The sequence below is a fragment of the Cupressus sempervirens genome, chromosome 4, assembly GCF_028749045.1.
Source record: "Cupressus sempervirens isolate cs-2001-9-10 chromosome 4, ASM2874904v1, whole genome shotgun sequence".
Taxonomy (NCBI): domain Eukaryota; kingdom Viridiplantae; phylum Streptophyta; class Pinopsida; order Cupressales; family Cupressaceae; genus Cupressus; species Cupressus sempervirens.
Window position 1 is genome coordinate 487,747,776 of NC_143121.1, and position 24,731 is coordinate 487,772,506.

At 35.5% G+C, this 24,731-nt stretch overlaps 1 protein-coding gene across 1 annotated transcript; it reads right to left on the reverse strand.

Moving 5' to 3' along the window:
• Positions 1 to 1,189: 1,189 nt before the first annotated feature.
• On the reverse strand, positions 1,190 to 24,731 carry LOC149562076 (UBP1-associated protein 2C-like). The gene is made up of 6 exons (XM_089825614.1): positions 24,557 to 24,731; positions 22,722 to 22,842; positions 22,157 to 22,300; positions 2,277 to 2,473; positions 2,080 to 2,155; positions 1,190 to 1,992 (listed from the first exon to the last, which is right to left on the reverse strand). The coding sequence occupies exons 1-6, from the start codon at positions 24,679 to 24,681 to the stop codon at positions 1,543 to 1,545; spliced, it is 1,113 nt and encodes a 370-aa protein (XP_089681740.1). The 5' UTR covers positions 24,682 to 24,731; the 3' UTR covers positions 1,190 to 1,542.

A 24,731-nucleotide genomic window follows, 5' to 3' on the forward strand; every position in this document is an offset into this window, starting at 1 on the left:
TCCCGTCCAACGAGCACGGCATTTCAATTGGGAATTTTTTATTTAAAGAGGCTTCCCTCGTTCATTCTCGCTTATATAATTTGGTATGAAATATTATATCATTCAGGCTTTCCTAACAAATTTCATGGCTCCTTCAAAAGCTACAAGGAGAGAAGGAGCAATAAATAGAATTTCTCAAAACTTAATACCACAGAAGGTAAAATTATACTTTGTATTAATATTATTTGAATAAAAAATCTTTTTGAGATGGTGAGTTAATAAAATTGTTCGAAAATTATAGTACAGTATTACCTCTTAAGGGCAGGCTCAAGCTCAACTTTGATGGTGTGCGTGATGAGGCCACCGTTCGCATCTGAAGAGGGAACTTGAGAGGTTTATGGGATATTCTAATTCATAACAAAAAGCAATAGAGGTTATTTGTGGTGTTCGTTTCGAGTCCTTGGCAGGTAATGGTCGTGTCAATTGCAGCACAATGCTGGATTGTCACGTCTAACATTCCGGTTTCAGGGTTGTAGTGGGAGGACAAGTTGTGGTTGAGATAAGCTTTACTCTCGACTATTCTATACATTTTCTTTTAATTGATTGAGTTCCTATTCTTTCAAGACCTGCATACTTCTATATGTTAAACTTCGCCCTTATATCACGAGGTTTATGTTGCTTCCTTCCCTATTTCTTTGAGATCATGAAAGTCTGCCATGTAATTATGGTCAAATTATTATGTATGTTCTATCGGGGACCCTGTAGATCCCTCTAATAATATCAATATAATGTGCTTCAAAGATTTTATATATAAAAACTATAAACTGTATACCTAAAAATACCCCTGTGGATTAGAATTAAATGTCCACTATTTGCATCATTAAATGAAAAAATTAAAACTAAAATAATTGACTATTTAATCTGAAATGATTCAAAATATAACATAGAAAGGATGCAAATCCCCTCCAAACCAAACATTCAACAACCGATCTATCAATACTTGTTTAGAATATGTTCCAATAATAGATTAATCCGAAAGTTTCCAATACTTGTTAATGACTTGGAAACTTAATGCAACCAACAAAACTAGTGTGAACTTAGCTTTTGGATTTAGGAATTAAGAATATTGATAAAATGGCAATCTTCCTCACCATGCAAGCACAAAACATCTAGTGACCCTGAATTTTCAATCATGGAGTTCTATGTGATCTTTCCATAAAAGTAACTCTTTAAATTTCATAGTAAAAGAAAATCGTAAGAATAAAATTTCTACTTATCATAAGTAATGACAACGTGACATTATTTCATCCAACTAGAACAGCATTGCTCAAGTTCAAAACTACCATGTTTGCAATCAGTTTGCATCTTACCTTAGTAACTAAAGGTTACAAATGCCTACAATCAAAGTAAGCATTTAAATAAGTACACTGTTGTCACTACAGATCCACTGAAACAGAATTAAATCACCGAGTTAAAAAGAAATTACAAGTCTTGGACCAGTAGAACTGCAAGTTCAGAGTGCTACTGGATTTGCAAAGAAGAATTTAATAGGAAATGATTCAACTAAAAACTATTTCCACTTGAACCATAGTAAGGATAGCCTCCACTACCTCCTGTTCCAGTGCTTCCATGCAATCCAGATGGAACGACACGAGGGGTTTGCAAGGAAGATGCATATTTTGCATATTGGCTTGAACTGTAAGGTGCTGCCGAGCCTAGACCTCCATAATGAGACGCAGAGGAAAGTCCTCCATATGTAGGCTGTGTTGGATATGGTGTCGGCTGAACAGCATATGCAGATAGACCTGGAGGATATGTCGAGTAACCAATTGATAGGGGTGCAGAAGCTGGTGCCTGTGGTACTGACCTATGATATGACATCATGCTTGGATACTCAGCTGCATAACCTGTCTGAATTTGTGGAAGTGGCTGTGCTTGTGGAGATGCTGTAGGTTGTGGTGCCGGTTTCTCCTTCTGACCCTCGGCTGCAAGTTTTGCATTAACCCCTCTACCCTGCATGCCAAGCACATACCATGAATTCCTATGACTCCTCTACAAGCAATCTGACCACATTTCTATTGCAGAAATCCTATTACTTACATCAATGGTTTTGTTTGGTTCCTTCAGAGCCCGCTTTGCAGCTTCCACAGTCTTAAAAGTCACAAATGCAAATCCCCTGTTCATGACAAATATAACACAGTATTAACAAAGCAAACCGGCTGAACCGTCCCCTTCATGATCCAAGCTAAACAACCAGAATATTGTAGCAAAATGGTTAAATATTAGGGGTTAGTGACCTGGATTTGTTTGTACTCTTATCATATGCAACTGAACCTTCCTCAATCTCTCCATACTTTGAAAATACTTCCAGCAGTTTGTCAGTAGTTGTGTCATATGAAAGACCACCAATATAAAGCTTCCTCTGTGAGAGATCACCAGTTTGACCAGGACTTGAATTTGCTGCTGCCGCTAAATTGGATATAGTATTCCGACCCTACAATTTTTATATCAAGAACACAATTAAAAATCAAAAATAGTAATGAAATCATGTCAGAAAAACTCATTTGTCTTTACTCCAAAAAAAGTAAACAAAAATAAAGCTTATAAAGTAAAAGCAGGCCAAAACAAAGCCCCAATCCCAAATGGAGAAGCCATCTTGAAAATCAGATCTGGGTTGTAAAGTTTAAACTATAAAAAAACCATCCACTATGAGCCAACAATGTATACAAGTGATAGAAGGCCATGAAGCAAGTGTTAATACAAGCAGCGTGTAAATTACAACTGAAAACTTAAATTATATTCCTGGTTAAAAACTGCTGTCTATCAGTCAGCATAGAAGTGACCTTGGAGATTCTCAGAAAGGATTTTTTTAATCTCATAGGCTGGCTAATCTTCAGTCCAGAAAAACTAAGGAACTCCTTGTACTCTTCGGAAGGAACAGTCTATGCTGTTAGTTCCACAAATTTGGTAACCAGAGTCAGAGAGCAAAGTAGCACATGCAAAAATCATTTTTGCTACTTCCAGTGTTCCTCTGAGTTCAGGGACAACAAAAAATTCCGAATTTTGGGGATGATTGGTGGTGTCTACCAAAATAATATACAAAAAGAATTACAAATAAGAGGAAAGTGAAGTTCTAACTTACAATTAATGTAAACACTACAAGAAAATGAGATATATACAAATACTGAAAATTTGACATCAATTGATCTAATGGCCAAAAAATAAGACTGAAGCTAAACATAATGGCTAATTAATTTGATGGTCCAGTGCACATTCTGTGGCTCATAACTGACACTAAATATAATGTCTAATTAATTTAATTGTTCAATGCAAATTCTGTGCTCATAACTGGAACTGTTAGCCTCATCCAGCCTGTATTTACATCCAACCTGTATGGTAGGGTTTTCCAAGAGAACATGTGTCAGGGTCTTTGAATTCATTATTTTTTGATGTGTGTGTTTTTTTAATTTAAAAGCTCTTTAAGTGGTGAGATGCACCCAGATGTCTCTGAACCAGCTGACAGATGCCTGGATCCCCCCACACTATCATGGGGCAGGACATCCCTAGATATTTCCCCAAAATGTGAATGCATCTCAGTATATCCTCAACAGATAAATTAATAATCTAAAATATTAACCATATTTTGATTATTGATAATTGTTTCTGGATTCAATTGTGTTGAAATTTTTTACCATCGATGTTTTGAATCACATTACGTGATTCATCATCAGGATGAGAAAACAAGAGCTGAAAATCAACGCAGTGTGATTTGAAACATTGATGGTAAAAAATTCAACACAATCGAATCCAGAAATAATTATCAATAATTTGAATGGATTGTGGAAATCACTCTCTCATATTTTGATTACCAACTCACCACATCTGATCACCTGAATCTTGTGAGGGCAAGTCAGATGAATAATGATTTCTCTACATATTATTTCCAATAACAATGCCAAGGTGATGACTATAAATATGCTGAAGCTTTAGCATAGCACACATGTATAAATAAAGCTTCCTCCACATTGAGCTTCAACAGACTATGGTTGAAGAGACTTTCTATTTGATTCTTTCAAGATGAGAATCTAGGAGAAAATACTTCATTATTCTTCTATATCATACCACTGTCTGGTATCCAATTCCTTATCAGCATTATTGTTTTGCTTGTTTGATCCAATCAAGAAAAAAATCAGGCACTCATTTTAGATGAGCATATAGACCATTGTTGTATGTACTGATATGCTTTTGTAATGTAAGGTTTCGATGGAGGACTTATCATAACTCTTTCATCTAGCATAATAACATGTAGTTAACATAGGCACACATGCATATCTTATTACCCAAGGAATTTTCTCAAACAACTCGCTTGTAACAGTTTCAAGTAAATAACGCTCTGATTTTTTTGTTTGTTCCTATTTGACATGAAATCAAAGGATCTAGCCATGAGTGTAGCCTTCCCTTGTTCATATGGTTCCCAAAGTACCAAGGGTTGGCTGAAGCTACCAATGCATCCATTCTTGTTTAATTTGATCATTAAATAATGCAGTTTTCCAATTGGCATCTCAATTTGGTCATACATATCTTTTGTTAGTTAATATTTACTAATGAACAGACAATGGATCCTAGACAGTGAATGCACTTTTAGACAATTGACCTGCAAAACATATTTCTGCTGTCCTGTGTGTACACATGCTACCATGAACAATTGCCCATAATAAAATTTGACCTCAGATGCTATCACAAGTGTGGTATCCCAATGAAAAAAAAATCATCCTGTCTGGGCATCAGGCCTAGAAGCATCAACCAATGCCAATAAAGTGAATAGTTAACTATCTCAATTCAAAAGACAAGCTAATGCACAGAAATCCCTCCAGAATTATCGTCACTTTAAAGTCAAATAAATATGCACAGTAGGGTCAAATGCATAAATAATTCTATGAAATATGTATTTCTTAAGACCTTAGGCCAAAACAAACAGCTCTCCAAATTTGCTAGGGATTAAAATGGCTGGTGACCCAGCAAAAATTGCCATGCAAAAAAAAATTAAGTAATAAAATACCTTCCAAATTGCAAACTACTGGCAATAACTAGTTCATCAAGAAGATTGCTTAGATTTAAAAAATTCATACTCCCTGACACCTGTTCTATGGAACCTCACAACTTATTGGTGTTTGAAGTGCAATGAATCTTAAGACAGATCTCGTTTTGAGCATCTCAGAATAGGGGCCATTACACTCAAGGAGTTTGAACATAAGAATCCACTTTGAAGGCACTTTTTCCATGCACAAGGAACTCATACTTTAGCATAACATCATTACAAAAACTATTCCTGATATACTCAATAGAATTGCTCCAGATTGCTTACAATATTTCCCTAAAAGGTCTATCTATTCATTACAGATAAACAACTCCACACTAACATTCAAGTACTTGTTCACACTGAACAATATCCAGCCCACTTTGTTATGGAGTGGCATGGTTTCCTTTATTCCACAATATCCAGCCCACTTTGTTATGGAGTGGCATGGTTTCCCTTATTCCACAATTAGTGTTCCTCATGTGTCCAATCAAATCTCCTAACACTAAACAAACCCTACTAGATCTGTAGTCCACTTCATTAAGATTTGCTGCTAGAGGCTATATTGTTCAGCTAGTATTCATTGTGTATAACCCATAGTTACACCGCGCGACAGGGGGGCAGCGGAATGGGGGGACAAGTTTCCAAGATGAGGGGACAAAGGGGTGTATATACATATGGTACTTAAAATGCTAGTTATGAAAAGATGTACTACAATTATACAGTATAAGATATAAAGATGTAAAAAACTTAAACATTGAACATTGGATTGAAGTTTTGAACTGGAACATTATGACTCATGATCAAATGACAAACAATGAACATTGAACATCAGCAAATGAAAGAGTCAAATTATATAATTTTAAATTTATAATATATATCAATCTTCAGATATAGAAATGCAAATGTGAATAAAATAAAGAATAGAAGGCTTTTGAACAAAGGAGGAAGGAATGGGTAATCCCATTATAACAAAAAAGAACCAAAAAAATATTAAAATAATGCCTTATTTTTTTATTTTTTAATATCCCCCATCTTGCTGCTGCAGGAGACGTCCTGGCAAAAGAATAGTAATCAAAATATGTATTACAAGAACTTCCCACAACAAAGCCTCACTCAGCAGATGTAGAGAAGTAAGAAAAGAAAAAGTAGCTATCAGATATTCATTAAAAAGGAAAAAGGTAGCAATCAGATATTCATTAAAAATAAGCAGTCAGATAATACATAATGGCTACCTGCCAAACTGTGAGGAAAACTTCCTGCATGGTAAATAACCAAAACATTAGTTAAATAAAAAGTTCACATTGCAGATATTATTCTCTGACTCAGTTGAGATCTGCAGATCTATTTCATGATTCCAAACCAGGCTCCTAAAATGGTGAACTAAACTAAAACACAGGTTCGAAAAGTTCTGTGGATGTTCGGGGGATAATCATCAGCATGTTAAGCTTGAAGGGGTGTGTTCTGTTATTTATTGGCAAATGGAATGTATCCATGCTGCTGGATGATTTCAGGATATCTCCTCTTCACCTCATCTCTACAGAGTACAACTCCAATTATGTTGATGTGGTGTTGTTAGACCCAGATGCACTCCAAAAAGAGTTGACTGGTGGAATCCAAAAGGAATATGTGGCAGTTTAACATTGACAAGGGTTCAAGATTGGTCAGAAAATTGATAGGGGTGCCAGCAATAGATCTCCATTGCGGTTTACGTTGGGTTGATTTGGGGAATCGTGCAGTGTAAATATGGTTCTGAAAATGGGAAGAGTCCAAGAACCCAATAGAACCCCAACTGTCCATTTCTTTTGCTAGTTATTGGCATCTTTGCACCATAGCTTTCATCTTTTTGTTTAAAATGCTGATAAAGTATCATTATAGTGCCATACCTTCTCACAGCCTTATATAAAATGCAAGCAGCAATCGGTGAAAGAGGATTTAAAGTATAATTTAAGTTGTTCCCCAAATTGGTATCAATGACAACATTTGTCATTTTTTGATGGGTTTAAATTTATGTACCCCAGGGCAGTGTCCCCGCCCAAAAAAGGCCATGTTTCGGAAACAGGGACGGGTATGGGAAGTTCCCCCCCCCCCGCAATCCCCCTTTTCTGATATTTCAGAGGAAACGTCCCAGAAACTTGGGGACTTCGGGAAAAAAAAAAAATGGATGTTCATACGTCCCAGGGACGGTTGGGGATGCCTTGGAAGTTCCCAGGACAGCTGGGTATCCTTTACAGATAATGTCAGCACTTCGAAAATATTTTTTTTAATTTTAACATGGAATATATTTTTAAAAATTTTATGTGGGCCTCTCCTTCCAAGTTCAACCTAACATGTTTTTTACTGGTTGGTAGTTTATTCCTGCTATTTGGGGCCTCTGATTAGTATTTGACAACATTAGGTTAAGAATCATGGAATTAATATTGCTGCTATAGTCACACAACATGCTCAGAATTATATAGCATAATGTTTGCAAAGTGCTGGGAAAGTCTGAAAAGTGCATTATAGAGCTAGAACATGCATCCTTATGTCATTTTCTGGCATTACATCAGTGCTAGGTTGGTCTTGGGTTGATCTGGGTCCTTTGAATATTGCAGTTGCATCAAAATACTGTCTTACTGTAACAAACCTATATCATGATCAGTACTGTATAGAGAACTTTTTTGTATTAATAATAATAACAGTCCGCTTACAATAAATTGAAAGTGTAGTTTCAGAATTAAGTGATAGTAGTGTGTTTCAATTTGGAAGGTGGGATACCATCTTACTGTAACAAACCTATATCATGATCAGAACTGTATAGAGAACCTTTTTGTATTAATAATAACAACAGTCCAGTTACAATGAATTGAAAGTGTAGTTTCAGAATTAAATGGTAGTAGTGTGTTTCAATTTGGAAGGTGGGTTATTGTTCGTGTTACTATTGAAAATGAATTCTAAATTATGTTCTTGGGTATATTTCAAATTTTTATGTTATTATTTTAATATTACATCTACATTTACAATAATTCCAAATTATGAATGCATTATTGCATATTGAGCATTGAGTTTGATTATTGAAATGTGTTATGGTTCGATGATGTTTAAATAGCATGGTTTATCCATGTCTTCATATGAATGTGATGTATATATGCAAATTTCCCTATATATTTTATATTTCTGGATTTTCCCAATTTATATATATAGCCGTCCCTGTTTGCCGTCCCCATAGGCAAGATCAATTGTTACACTGGGTCGTGCCCTCACTCCTCCCATCCCTGAAACCCCTATTCCAGTCCATTTAGGGGACGATATCCCAACAGTCTGCAGGTCACAACACCTGGTCATCCTCCAAAAGGTGAAAAATTGAAAACATCTAGGCAATGTGTTCCCCATTATTTGGGACACAGAGAAACAATTAGCAGACACCTCATTGTTCATCAGGCGGTCAAGGGCATCTCAAACATCCCTCAACTGTCCTGGGGATGATCAAGCATCCCCTACAAAGATAAAATTATGTTTAACCGTTTTTGCAAAGAGACCAAATGATTACTCGAAGTATCTAAAAGGGGTGTGGGCACCACAAACCCTCCCATTCTCCTCCAAAACAAAAACTAACTTAAAATATTTATTAGCAGACAGAAACAATTAGCAGACACCCCATTGTTCATCAGGCGGTCAAGGGCATCTCAAACATCCCTCAACTGTCCATCAGGTGGTTAAGGGCATCTCAAACATCCCTCAACTGTCCTGGGGATGATCAAGCATCCCCTACAAAGATCAAATTATGTTTAACCGTTTTTTGGGAAGGGACCAAATGATTACCCAAAGTATCTAAAAGGGGTGTGGGCACCACAAACCCTCCCATGCTCCTGCAAAACAAAAACTAACTTAAAATATGATTGTATTATTGATGAATGTTGGGAGTTATAATACTGTCATTTGAAACCTGCATCTGCCCTTCACTATCCAAGCAAGTGAAACATAAGATAATACAGGCACAAGGTACTAAGATTCAACAATATATATAAAATGACTTTTTCAATACGAATATTCAGCAGCAGTGGTAAGTACATAATTTTGATTTTCTTATTTATTTTTATAAACTTGTACAGGAGGGCATGCAATTAGCTTTAAAATATTTTTAAGGCCCGCAAAAACACCACAAAATGAGCACTAGCAACAATGAGGGCAACCTGGATGTGAATAAGATGGACAATGAAGAAGTTGAAATAAACAAAATGTATCATTCTTCTATAATTCCAAACACAAGTTCTATTGGCAACCTGCAAGACCATTTCACGTGCCTTTTATCCTCACTCTAAAAATTGGAAAATGGCCCTTTCTACCCGAGAATAGCATTGCCACAACTTGCCACCAATTTTAGCAGTAATAAGTGTAAAAATACAAGGAACAGCAAATATTGGTTGTAATATTTGCAAAACTGATTATCACTGGAGCTGTAGAAACATTGCACACATCTATTCGATGAGAGTGGACATGAGGAAAAAAGATTAGTACTAAAAACCATTCATCCAAAACATAGAAGCAGGAACCAAGAAAAAACTCCTGATTATACCCAATTGATCTGGAATTCTGGCCTAAAACATTTATCCCCAAAAAAATCCATCAACCTTGGTCAATAATTTATGACCAAAAATTTGCGACTAGATCAGATTTAAATTGTTCCAAAATACATAATAATCAGAAAAAAAAACTGTGCAAAAAATACATTGGCAAAAACAGGTCAGTTATATTTTACAGTATTCACAAAAATGTATAAACTATGAATATTAGAATTTAGGGTATATTTTTAGACTTGTAATACAAGAAAATTATTAAAAAGAAAAGTCTGGCAAAACAAAATATAGATTTTTACTCTCTGTAATAATACAACTATCTTATGTCTGTAGCTTCAACTGTTAAGGCTGATATGCAAACAAAATTGCTCTTAGATCTTGATCCCCTATAATTATTTCATGGATTCTACTCCTCCTTTATAGCTTTCCTCAACATGTTATAATTTTGACTTTCATTTAGAAATGTGAAAGTTGTAACTTTTTTATGGCTGTCTACTTTTCTGTTTAAGCTGCCAATATTCTGCTAGAAAATTAATAATTCCATTTTTTATTATTATCTGTGCTTTGATTATAACATTGGTTTCATTAGAACCTATTAAGCAATACTATAGATGTAAGTGGGGAAAAATAACTATGTTAAAAGTTTTGCAGGCACTAAGCCGGATACCAGTCCACATCATACTGGATACAGGTACAGTTTTGGTTTAGCCATGGTACACTGAATCTTCTACAGAAGAGCTAGCATGGGACCAGATGCCTTCCTTGCACCGAATTCATTACATGCCAAAAGTCCAGCAGTGGAAGATGTAGGAATTGAACTCGTGCTTTAATGAATGCAAATGTATTCATGCTTTAGTGTCTTTAAAATATTAAGCAATTTAAGATCCAAATTTACAAGTAAAATACTGGAGCTCTCTTCAACCTTTTTAGCATTAATCAAATATTACAAAACCTGTCTTGTGAAAACCGTTACTTTTGCAATCTGGAAGATACACGAAGGAATCACAAACAGGCATACCCCTGCACCCTACTATCACACCTGTATATGTCAGAATGATGATACATTAACCTGATGAAGAAGTTTAAGCTTTGGATCATACCTATTTGTACCATTTCCCAATGCATATGATCTACAGCCTTCCATCAGTGCATTGTGACAAGATTTCAACAATGGATAAGGAATTTGTTTTACAGGTAGTATATTATTAGCTACATTATAGAATTTTCATATTATAGAATAATATAATTTAAATTTTATATTACTTTATGTTAACAAATAATAAATACAATAACCTATTATTTATTGTATTATAGTAAATAATTATATTATATTCATTTATTTAAAAAATAGAATCTCTCTCTCTCTCTCTCTCTCTCTCTCTCTCTCTCTCTCTCTATATATATATATATATATATATATATATATATATTACGTGCTATTTTTTATTATTCTTGTTCCAGAAAACTGGTTTCTCCAACTCTAAACCTGAACCCAAACTGGCAACTTAGAAAAATAATGAATCCATTTATATAGCAATTGTTAGGGGATATTAAATATGAAGGGCAGATGGTGGTAGCTATTTGGGAATACGCAGAGTGTAAAAGAAGTAAAAGGATGAGTATAGAAGAATAATGAGAAATGAAGTAGACAGCAAATATATTTAAAATAAGGATGTGCAGATTGTCAATAATGTGTGTGTAGTTACATGTCATGGTAAATAAATAGTAGATTCAGAATGATGACTAGTTATACAAAATATCATACAATGTTAACAACAGGGAAGTGAAGCATAGTTAAAGCATATAATGTTACAACATAGATACGAATACATGATGTATTTGTGGTGTAACTGATCACAGAATGATTATGTGCATAGATAGATAGATAGAGAGAGAGAGATTGCAAAGAATGCAGAAATATGATCATTGCAAGATGGACAGATGTACACCACATACATGGAATAATCAGTATGAGATTATGAGTGATGTACTTACATGTTGCAAATGTAATCATTTATGGTGATATGTTGAAAATTGATACACAGTTATAATAAATGAATAGTGTTATGAAAAAGGTTGATTCTACAATCTAATTGATTTCCTATGAGAACTGATAACAGAAAATGTCTTGTTAGAAGCAAAATTAATTATTAAACACAATATAATTTGAACTTGTTATAATTCCGGTTCAAAATTGTAGCATTGATATTTAAATTGTTAATTTTTACATGGGGAGTCGAAATTTATTTTAAAATTCATTTTATTATGCTAACCCAATAGGTTTAGTTGTTATCATTATTAGTAATATCATTACTGGAAGTTTTAATATGGAACTATATTAATTAGTTTATATAGTATTGTTTTAAATTTTCTTCCAATATGTGATTAGTTGTAAATTATTAATTGATAAAATTTTCCTTTTGAACTCATTCTATACATTTTAACTTCCTGGAGATCAATAGTCCAAATGAAGTATGCCACACATCCAGCTATTAACAATATTGAACTGGGCAGGTACACTATCTAGACTCTAGACGAGCTATCCTTCTCTAAACATTTCAACAACACCAACTCTAATAATAGCTATCCAAATCACAACTAAGCATGTGTTCAACAACACCAAGACTCTAATAACAGCTATCCAAATCACAACAAATAATCATTTGTACAACAATAACAAAGACTGTTGGCACAGAAATTATAGACTCTCAAATAAACATGGACAACTGTAGAAAATCACATTGAATCACCTATTGCAAGATAGAGTTGACTAAGAAGTTGATGGGGAGTCCTAACTCTTCAGAGCCCTCTGGCTCTTCTTTGGTCTTACTAGGGTACTACTCACTACCCTACTTAGAGAGATCACTTCTAGGATCCCTAACTCCTTACAGAACCCTCCACCAACTTCAAATACTCGATTATGCTCCACAATCCTCTATGCACTCATGGGCTCAATTTAGCCATTTTCTCTCCCAAACTGGTCTAGAGACAAGGAAAAGGTATCCCTACTCTTCCCTACCTAGTTTCCATCCATTTTGATCCATCTTGTTGGATTCTTCCTTGGTTTCTCTATCGAGTTCTTGGTTTTCAAGGTTTAGGCCTTGTAGCCCTTTTTGCCCCAATTATGCCTCCTCAAATCAGGTTCTTGAAATAACCCTCAATTTCTCCAAACAAACCCCCCAACCTGATTAGGGATTCTTTCTAAGAACTTCCTAGGCTTCATGATTTCCTAGGTCTTAGTCTCCCAAAGTGTATGTACATAGGACTATCACCAAACCCCTATTTTTGAGGGTTTCTAGGGAACGTAACACTGTTTGGTTTCTTTGCTCTCAACAAGTGCTTTAATGGTCTCCTCTGCACTCCTCCTTCCGTACACATGTCTAGGACACATGCCCCTTCACTTCTACACTTCTTGATTGGCACACCCAATCCATTAAGCAAGCCCTCTCGCTCTTGTTCTGTACAAGCACCCAGCCAAAATGCCTCTGCACTCGCCTAGGACTTTATGGCAAAAATAGCTCTCCTATAAACCATGACTCCACAGACCATATTTACACTATATACAGTGTTACACTATATACAGGGTCCCCTACTTGATTCCAAGACACCATGGAAGTTCAACCACAGGATTTCAAGTGGGGCACATATTTACAAGTCTGGCTCTGAACCAAGCAGTGAACCAATGAAACACAAGAAAATAACAAAATGCTAACCAATTGTACAAAACAACTAAACCAATGCCACACAAGGTACTTACACAATGCAAATTGAAGTCTCAAAGCATTAGTTCAGTCCTTTCAATCCAATTTATGACTGGATGAAGGCTTTGTTACAAAAATAAAGTCAGATCTTGTTCTTTCCAAACCTCAGCCCGTACAATGCCACTCCCAAGTGTTAGTTTACGATTTGTTTGACCTTATATACCCCATTCCCACATGGCTGGACCCTTAGGTCGGGCTTAGAACACCATTAAGGTAATTTACAAGTTTTTCGGAAATGTTGTCATGACAACTTTGCAAAGTCATGAGCAACTTTTGCTCATTCAGCAAATTCCCTCTCCTAACTTGCATATATCAAGCTAAAATCCACTCCTTATCCCAAAACACTTGAAAACATCAAAAACATAAGTGCCACTCCATTTTAGGAATTTGGTCAAACTTTGACCCTTTTGTTGACTCTCCTAGGACTTTGACTCTAGGGCCCAATTGAACACGCAGATCACAAAACTCTAAACATCCTTATCTCAACCCACACACCAAATCAACCTTGGGGACCTTATGACTAGTCCATATTACCTTGGTGGTTGGCTAGAATCACCTACAAGCCAAAATTGTAAAGATCTTCCAAGAAGACCTTAAGGTGCCCCTACACCAGAAGCATTCATCAATAGGGAGCAACAAGCATACCAGCAAGTAAAAGACTAAAGATGTGAAACAAGTGTTAAATTCAAGCCTCTTACATACATAGATTTATACCAACCACCAAAAAAATGATTTCTAATCTAACTTCTACACACATAAGACAAACCATGATAATCAGGAGGTCATTTTTGATGAAGGCAAATGGACATTATAATCTTTGGGTATTTCGTAAGCACCCAATCACAGTATAAACCATAACAACATCTCACATAATATGAGTGATAACCAAACTTAATAGCCCACAGCCAATAATGATATTGACTAATAAATGCCTCTGCTAAATAACATATGGCTCATTATGCTTATCAAGATTACACGATTAGAAAAATCATTCGTGAGAATATCAACATAGTTACTAGCTTTTGTGGACGCAAGATATGAATCCAATGAGCATTTTGCTTCTTTAGCCACTTTTCCACACAAGAAAAAACTAGTACAAACACTACAACAATGATTATGACTCTGATAGCTTTTAGAGGAAGTATAATCACCTTAAGGCAGCACTATCATTGATCCAAACTAGGCAAGCAAAGCAGCTCAACCTCTTGAGTGACTATCACCTTGAATGTGTTTGCATTCTCTAAACGCTAAGACAAAGGGCTAATGAGGATGCAACATTAGAATCTGAAATTTAAAACTCCTTAAGTAAAAGGAGTTCACTATCTCTTAGTCATACTTGGGTATTCCAATTAAAGCTACTCCCCTCAAAAAAATAAGTTTGTTAGAGCCCCTTAGCAAAATGAATGATTAATCCAAATTTGGCCATGACAATGGCTCCCCTAGAAGGTAAAGCTACCCTTCAAAAACCAGCTCTTAAGGTTACAGAGATCTATTCCTCCAATCAAACTATTCCTAAGAGTTACTTTCAAGAGATGGTTTGACTCTTCTACAAATTACATTGGAATGACTTGACCAAAAGAAAAAGTGACACTTGATCCTTCAGCAATAGGTTTGTCAATCCAAACTCAGCTGCAGCTTTGGCATTTCCGATTCACTCAAATGATTGGAGCTAATGCCAGAAACCCTCCGAAAAATATGGCTTGATTATATTTGCCAAATAATGGAATATACTAGCAAAAGATAAAATCCTTCGCCATCAAGCATGGCTTTGAAAATTTGAAAACAATTAAAAAATGAGAAATATTTTCTGACTTATTTTGAAATAACAAAAATGATATTATTATTGTCCAATTCTCTCAATCATCCTAAGCTATTTAAACAGTGGCAGCTAAAGTTAAGAGGCAGACTTCCTCCCTCCCTCGAGGCATGTTTGGAGGTCACAGTTGGCTGAACAAATACATCACAATGGCTTGTTCACCAATTGGTGACCTATCACAAAATGTTGGGACGTCCTTTTGAATAGATGGTGGAGCCAATGACCTAGTGAGCTCAGTTGGAGCCAAGGAGAGAACATGTTTACAGTCAAAAAATAATACACAATCTTCTCTAAACTCAAGTGCTTCTTGACCTTGGAGAAATATAGAACAAATATGACCATTGACAGAGCGATCTAAGGTCAATACATTTGCTTTGCTAGCATTCTTGAACAAAATCTACAGAAGAGAAGCTTCCTTGCTTTGCTAGCATTCTAAGCTCTTGTGTCTTTATGCTTCAGGATGACAAATGTAGTGTACCACTTAGTTTTTATGAAAAATCTCATACCACTCAAGGTTTCCCCCTTCTAAATGCATAGATGATTTGGAATTCGCCCCTTCTAAATCTAAGACTCTCATTTGGCCTGGAATTAAGGCCTGGAATTAAGGCCCAGGTTTCTAGTGTTGATAATTTTGGCATTAAGAGATAGCATATATCTCCAAAGGGAAGAAAGGCAAACTTTGCCAGATGTAGAGCCAAGTGTTGAAGTAATTTAGGCCAAGGTTTCTTATATTGGCATTCTAAGTCTCAAGGTTTGAATTCGAATTCGAGTTCGTGATCATAAAATTTGAATGAAATTCGGCAAGGGTAAAGATTCAAAGAAAAAAATCGACATTAAATTGAACTTATATCTTTATCTATTTTTTAAAATAAGAAATATATCCACAAAATTGTCAAAATAGTTTGACATTGCTAAATAATTAAACCAAATAACTTAATTTTATTTTAAAATTGAAGTAATCTTATTATAAATAACAATATTATATTAAATATCATAAAAATTCGGATAAAATTTGGGAAGAGTAAAAATTAGCTGAAATTCAGACTTCATGGATGAAATTCGGCGAATCTTGTGACTTCTTAGTTGAATCAAATCCTCGAGGGTAGTTGTGGACTAGAGTAGCTAGATCTAGGACCTATGATTGACTCAAAATGCTTTGAAAAAAATCTATTAGCACTTGTTAACATTGTGGGAAATCAAAACATGTATAGTGGAAATGGAATTGCATATAATCCAGTAGATTATTAAGCACTATTGTAAATTATATTGATTGTCCCCAATCAAGGATTGCTCCATACAAGATTTGCATGCAGAAGTTGGGTACAATTTCATAATCCGTGAAGAAAGGAGCTTAAGAGGGAAAAAAATTACTGTAGATGTTGGTCATTGCATTTATAACATTAAAACTAATATTCATCGCCTGCTACAAGTTACAAAACAAGGAGTGATCAAATCTGAATAATTAATATCATTTAAAACTGAAAATTAAGTTTAACAGATGGTCATAAGGCATATAATAAAGACATGACTACTGCAAGAACAAAGGTGTAAAAGGAAGATTAAACAAGACGACTGAACATCATATACAGGAATGAATATCTGACTTATTAAATGCAAAGAGGACTCAATCCCTGCAAGATTTAAGAACAAAACCATTAATTTCCCTTAGCAAATTGGTGGATGAAACCCCCTCACTCAGGTAGAGATTAGAGACCATCACACAACAAAAACAGCTGCAGATTAGAATGAAAACAGCAGACAATCAAGATGAGTTCTAATTTCAGAAGTATGCCATAAGTTCCAAATCTAAATGCTATAATAAACTTCATAATTTTCTGTAAAGCCGTATTTATAAATATAATGCAACTATCATTTTGTGTTAGAAAAGAAACAAAAGGTTTGCCAGATATGGCACAGGGTGTTGAAAGTGTGTCAATAAATCAGGCATCGAATTCGTCTCCCTAGGCTTGCGCTATTTCAAATTTAGAATAAGTTGCTTTTGAGCAAATCAGGACTACTCCCAACAATAAAGGGTGTAACTACAAAGAATACTAGATCTTACTCCCTGATGCTTCATGGATCAGAATTAATACCAATTGGACCTCCAGTAAAGATCTGACACTGCAAGGGCTAAAATATTACATAAGGATGTGGGTCACGATGTGGGTGGCAATCTCATTTACTGTTCTGTTGAGTTATAGTGGTGACTATTAATGATGCAGTGCAGGGTTTGACTATTTGGTGTGCATTAGTTTTAACCATGCCCCACCATCTCTCTAAAGTGATGATTGAAACAGACTCTTGGATCTTAGTTTCTACCATTTCTATAACAAAAGTTGAGATTAGAGGAAATTAAACAAGTAAATATTACTTACATCCATCAGCTCTTTTCATGCTCCTGAGGATAAAAGGCCTGTGGTCATCTTCGATACATACATCAGGACTTCATTTGGAAAGAAGAGGTTCTACCAGATCTTGGGCTTAAATCAGGTCTTATGATGGTTATTGTTAAGGAAAGGATCTAATTATAATCATGAATTACAGAAAGGCACCTAAATATTCTTACTAAGGAATTTTATTCATTCCTTCTTTGAACTCACTGGTCATTGAGTATCAAGGGGATTTACATTATCATCATTCCTTCAGTTCTCTTCCGACATTCAAGCAGGCAACTAACCCTCTTCACTGACACTCATTCCCCCTGGGCTTGTATGATGAAGAGATCTAAGCAATTTGAATTAGCTCATAAAAATAGAACGATAACTATCTCATAGAGACAGCTCTTGAACATCTTCTACATCCACTGCTCTTAGAACACTTTCCTTTACAGCAAAGGTTGTGCTTCAGAAAACATTTGGAATATCCGAATAAGCCATCTTCTCAGCTCCTAATGAACATGAGCCTGAAATAAGATGTACTCACCAGTGGAAGGAAGTATGAAACAATGAAACAATGGTAAAAAGTAGCAATCCTTGGTTTTTCTTTACCAAACTTCGTTTCAGGTTGGTCCACCACCCCCTCCCCTCTATATTGTTCTTGTTCGAATTGTGGCCCTATATTTCTTCATAAGCCTTACAACAGAGGATGTATTTTAGAAAGCATTTAGAACAAAGTGACTTTCTCTGCTCCTACATGCATCAAAGACGAATACAGCTTTTGTAATGGCTCCAATTTATCAACTCTTTCAATGGTGACATTATGTTTCTTTGCAAAAGAAATACGGAATTTTTAGTACTTTGATCTTAAACAATGGAAAGAAAACATTAACCAGACTGAAATCCTTTTTTTAATGTAAATAGATTAAATAAGAAATGCAACTTATTCTAGATGGCTTTTTTGAAGGACCAAGACTCCTCAAGGGGGCCATTTTACTTATGCAGATTCACAACAAAAGAGACAGGCTGGAGAAATCTCATCAAACTGACTAGGAGTTCTTTGTGGGTCCCTTAGGCTTATGGCCTAGTGGACATCATTAAAAATCTTTCATTTCATTGGTATATTTGGTTTCAAGATATAAGAATGCATTCCAGAGGTTAAGGGGCGCTTACTGAGTCCTTCAAAGGACTTGTGATTTACAACATTAATTTGGCAGGTCACCGTAAGTTGTAACAATGGAATAACAATGCAAAAAAATCACGAAATTGATTGAAGATGGGATTGTGACAATAAATGCTTAAGAAATTTATATGTACAGACATGGGCATCCAACAAAGAAGACAGAAGATCCCTTTTGTTGAAGAGGTATAACAATGGTGGACCCAGTGAAGTAGCAAAGAAGAAAACAGAGTAAACAAGCAAAGTGTGAACCCATGTCAATGAAACTAATAGTATGGGCTGCAAAGGTTGTTAGATCCAATAAGAAGATGTCTGATATTGACCTTCCCATTGGCTGGGGAAATCCAGATTACTTCAATAAAACTGTTAATATCCTGAACTGGTCAGATATCCTTTAAGATCTAGACGAGCTTAGCAAGTTACCCTACATAGTCAGCAGAGCATATCATTGCTACATATATTTTGGTGTTAGCTATATGCTGATCTAAGTGTTAAAGGCTGCATTATGTTACCTTAACTCTTTAATTCTTTTGAAAACAAATGATCTTTTCAATGGTTGGGTTAGAATGCTTCCCAGACCTCCAAAGCGCTATCATACTGTAAAGGCCATACCCCTTAAAATTTCTATTAACAATTTAACATCCGGCTCAAAAACTTCTTACTAAACCATGCAAAAAGCCAAGACTAGATATAGGATAATGATTGCAAGATGGGATGATAACATGTCACTTTTTTCCTCCTGCTATTGGCTGCAAGGTCCTCAAACAAAATGTACAAGCTCAAGTATACTTAGAGATTCTAAAAGCTCTGTTGCTCTTAGTAGTCCCTCAGTTCCATCGACTCCATGACTATCTACACCAAAAACTCTTGACGAGAATGTTATTTCCATCACTCAATCAAATTTTTATTACAGGTACTTTAAAAGCAAATTGATGAAAATTAAGGATTCTATTCAAATGGAAATTGAAGCATTGTCAATTTTACCTCTTAAAGTAATGCCTATCTGAAACAAGACAGATGAGCGTAAATAAATTATCTTTAAATAGCAGGAAGGGACTAATGCTTTGTCTTCTAAACCTGATGCTGACTTTGATGTCATTAGGCTGGATATTTTCCACTCTAAAGACCTCAAGGTCCGTATAATATATAAATCTTTGTTTTTTCTTTAAACTATTAGATTCAAAAACAAACTGATTGCACAATATAGACTCTAGAGAAGAACTTTCACTGCAAGTTTCACCATATTGCTTATAGATCATTCATATAGTTAATGGTTCTGACACAGATTTAGAGCACCAATAAAGAAGTTTAATAAAAAGGCTACAAATTTAAGAATCAAGAGTACATAGAACTGACATAGAATCTCTAAAATAGCAACACTTTAAGCTTGCAGATTACACAGATTTCTTAGAGATTCTATCCCCAAGATACAACGTGCTAAAGGACAAAAAAAAAAATATGGTGCTAGGTAAGGATGAGCCATTGGTGGGTTAGGGTTGTGTCCATGCTCACTTGGACACTGAGATTGTCACCTCAACTACGTACATGCTTGGGGGCAAAAACAAAATATTCAGCATACCAAAAAACAAAGTAGATTCTTTAACATATACACACTTGGGGCAGTACAGTAACTTGCAGTGCAAGGCGAGTAAACAATCTGATTGCAATTGGTGAAGGGATGCCAGTCTGTAAAGACACAAACAACAATTAGCATGTTGGCTGAAGTTGGTAGAAGCTTCCAGTTTGCAGATAGTGGCAGACACCTAGTTGCCAAAGGGAAACCCTACGATAGTTTGTCCTTGTAAGACAAAAAAAAAAAACTGATTTCTCCACAAAAAGATGAGTGCACAGGTGGCAGACAGCACTGTCATCCAGGCCACATCACTCCATTTCACAGGTTCATCACAACATCTAATTTGATACACGAGATTTATCATTGTTTCAGTAATATCTCTACTCACATCCACGTCCGACAAAAACTCTTCAAAGCCTCTGTTTGTAGTATACAATCACAGTACAACTGTGGCATCTTTAAACTAATGGCCTGTAAAGAACAGTCCATTTGGGATAAATCCACAGAGTAAATATAGGCATATTACAGTACCAAATCATCATGCAATTGAATATACAATAAATCCACAAAATGCAACATTTATATCCTAACAATATCTCAAGTGTTGCAGCTTAACTTCTCCTTATAAAATATGATAGGAAAACAAGTTTAAAGATTTCAACATGATCATAACAAATTGAAGATCCAATATAAAAAGCCAGAGTCCTGTTCCATCCATCTATTCTTGATGGTTGTAAAGAGGCATCAATCAAGAACACGAGGTTTATTCCAACAACTAATTGGTATAGTCTTCAAAAACAAATATTGAGATGATTGAAAAAACTAAAAGGGCATTTTGGAAACTGGCACAACTTGTATATATAAGTAGAGTTTTCATCTCATTTCAACTTCTTATTTCCCAATTTCAAGCTGAAGTACTACAGCCTACAGCATTTTCCCCCACATTTGATCTCTACACTAAGTCACAAGGTTTGAATTCGAGTTCGTTGATCATAAGATTCGGAAGAAATTCAGCATGAGTAAAAATTCAAAAAAATAATCAACATTAAATTTACCTTGTATGAAATTTATATCCACAAAATTGTCAAAATAAATTGATCCATTGCTAAATAATTACAATAAATAACTTGATATTATTTTACAATAGAATATATTATTTTAAATATCCTAAAATTTGGAAGACATTCAGAAAAGGTAAAAATTCGCTAAAATTTGAATTTCATGGATGAAATACAATGCATCTTGTGACTTAGCCTCTACATATTCCACTTGATGTTGATGTAGATGTACTTCCATTCACATTTATGATTTTCCACGCTCTAAGAAAGACGCAACTAAAAATAGGTCCCAAGGATGGACCGTCACTGCATAGAACTTACAAAAGGTTGTTGAGGGTAGATATGCAACATTCTCAAGATTCTCTCTATGAAGTTTTCCTTGCATTCTAAATAGAATGGCAAGATCTTTAATATGATGTATCATTTTGAAACAGCATCATATGTAGAACATGAGGCTAATCAAAGTCACTGAATTGTTATAGCAGCACATAAGATATGAATGCAGATTGGTTAAAAGAAAAATTGAGTTGTTTACCAGGTTCTCTTTGTTAATCATATCAAAATTACATGTCAAAATCTATTTTTGAGAATAATCTACATGATTATTAACGAGACATCAATTTCTTATGAATGTTCATAATGACTGCATTGGAAACTTGTGAATTCATCACCACCAAAATTTATCTTGTGTATTCAATTCAAAAGGAGATCCCTATCCACAAAGACACAAACAGAATTAAATATATTAATCAAGTGTGCTTACAAAATAAATAATACATACATCAATTGTTTTACTAGGTTCCTTTAATGCCCTTTGAGCTGAATCCATATGCTTGAATGTGATAAAACCAAATCCTCTTGACTTTCCTGTTGACTTATCCATAATGACAGCCCCTTCTTCAATTTCCCCATACTGTTCAAAAGCCTGAGAGTTACAAATGAATAAATTAATATTTTCCTTCACCCTCTCCTTGCTAACTTCCCAAGAGACTACTCATATATTTTCAATTAACACATTTTTTATACAATAAAAGTCCTGTAAATTGATGTATAAGAAAGTTGAAGGGAGACCTCTAATGAAAAGCATACAAAATCACCAATGCATACACAGAAAGTGTCAGAGACAGGTAAGCAAGACAAATGCACGAAAAAACTGAACCTAATACAGAATAATCAAAACTGGCAAACATAGAAAACTCTGGGTAGAAGCTGATTCTAAAAACAGAAGCAATCGACATTTATCACCTACACAAATCTCAAATTGAAAGGAGTGACCACTATTAAAACTACAAAGCTTCATCCAAAATGCACGCCAATAACATTTAACCATGCCATCATGCACTCACAGCACATAGAGTCTGAGAAGAAGTCTCCCAAGCCAATCCACGCACAAACAGCTTCCGATGAGCAGGGTCCTTGCTAGCAACCTCTCTAATTTCTTCTGCAATTGCAGGGTTTGAGGAACCTCTGCAATGACAAGCAATCCCAGTCAATCCATTCATCAAAAAGCAAAGCAGCCAACCAGAGTTCATAACACTATATGGATAGGCTTCAATGTCAAAACCATAAACTTGAAAACCCGGCTACAGAAAACATATCAGACCATAATTTAAGAGTAAGCTACTATCTGAAATATAGCTTGATGTTGTAAAATATAAAATGTGTTAAGAGTTTTAATCCTGAAGAGTAGGATGAATGATGGTTGCCACCAAAGCAATGGAGGAACCTAAATATTTGTTTTGGAGACAACACATATCCTAACATTTTCAAAAAATATATAGTTCAGACATACAAGAGGAAAGATCAAGATTAAACATATGGTGGGGTAAGTTACAATGTGAGCTAGGAAGGAAACTAATGATAGCATTTGTTTTTTGGTCAATGTGACACTTTCTTAGTTGCAATCCACTGATCTATATGGTGAATATCATCATTGTGTAAATTTGGTAGCTATTAGTATTTTCAATGTGTTTACGTTCCTACCAAAGCACAAGGTCCAAATGTCTGTTGAAAATAAATCATATTACTAATTGAAAAGGAATTCAAAACAATTGAAATGTTCTGATTGATGAACAATTTCAAAGCGGATGGCAGATACGATATTACATGTTTGGACATTGTAAAGAAGAAAATACCAAAGTATAATCCATTTTCTCAGACTTAAGTGCACAATGGGGTAAGCCACGGAGGTTAAAAAAAACAAAAGAAAAATATAAAAATACTTTCTGCAAATAACAAAAATAAGTCAATACGACCAAACTATTGTAAAAGCTATGTAAAAAAACCCGATACGTAAATAGCAAGCAAATCGAAAAACAATCGCCTTCTCCTTCTTTGGAGTTCATCGTTTACCTCTTGCGCGAAAATATACAGACAGCCAAACAGTGTTCCTCAAAGTTTTCGCGATGGGAGAAAGCGGTACTAGGGTTGGCCGAAAAAATTGCTCATGTTCGGCAACAGAAAAGGAATGGCTATGCAAACAACTTAAAAAACTAAACACAACAAAAAAAATCATGAAGTCAATGATACGTAGAAGTTGCATATCGCAAATTGTCCTCGACTTTCTGCCTTTTAAGAGGGTTTTAGCAGTTTTCTTCACCCTTTCCTATTGCCATGCACCAAATGGAGAGCAGTCTATTTGGTTCTGAAATGGATCTGTCAACTATAAATCCCCAACTACCCACAGAATCTGGGACATCTGGGGGCATTCGTGGACCTCAAGGGCACATCTCCATGAGTCATGAGTCACTGGCATCCAGCGGTCTTTGGTCTACGTGTTAACATAATCATATAGTCACCAGATATCAATTTTTACCAGCCCCATACTCCAACACTAAGAGATGACACATAGATTGTTCCCAGGCCAAATTTGATGAAATGGCCAGCCATCGATCCTCGAGGGTTACTCAAAGAAGCATTTTTTTTTTCACACGCTAGTAACGGATTGGTTAAGAAGTTCCAACTGGCAAAAAAACATACAGAGTGAGGCGGAAACGATGTTGAATCTTTAGTTAGCGATGGAAAGGCCTGGAGGAACGTGGTCCTTGAGAAATAAATATTGGATGGGGCATCATTTCATGATGCCATTATCAACCTTAACCTATCTTGGCCTAGGCTAACCTCCAAGTACAAACTCTCCCACTGTTCCCCGCTAAGTAAGTAGAGATATGAATGCACTTACATATCGACCATGATAGAGAGCAACTGTTCTTTGCTCAAGGGTTCCAGAAGAGCGTGCAATTCATCCGGGTCGACATTGACGCCATTGCCTTGGTGAGCGAGCTTTCTCTTCTTGCCTGCGTCCATACCTGTCGAATCTCCCTAAAACCCTCTTCAGCTTCAGAAGCCCTCCGTTT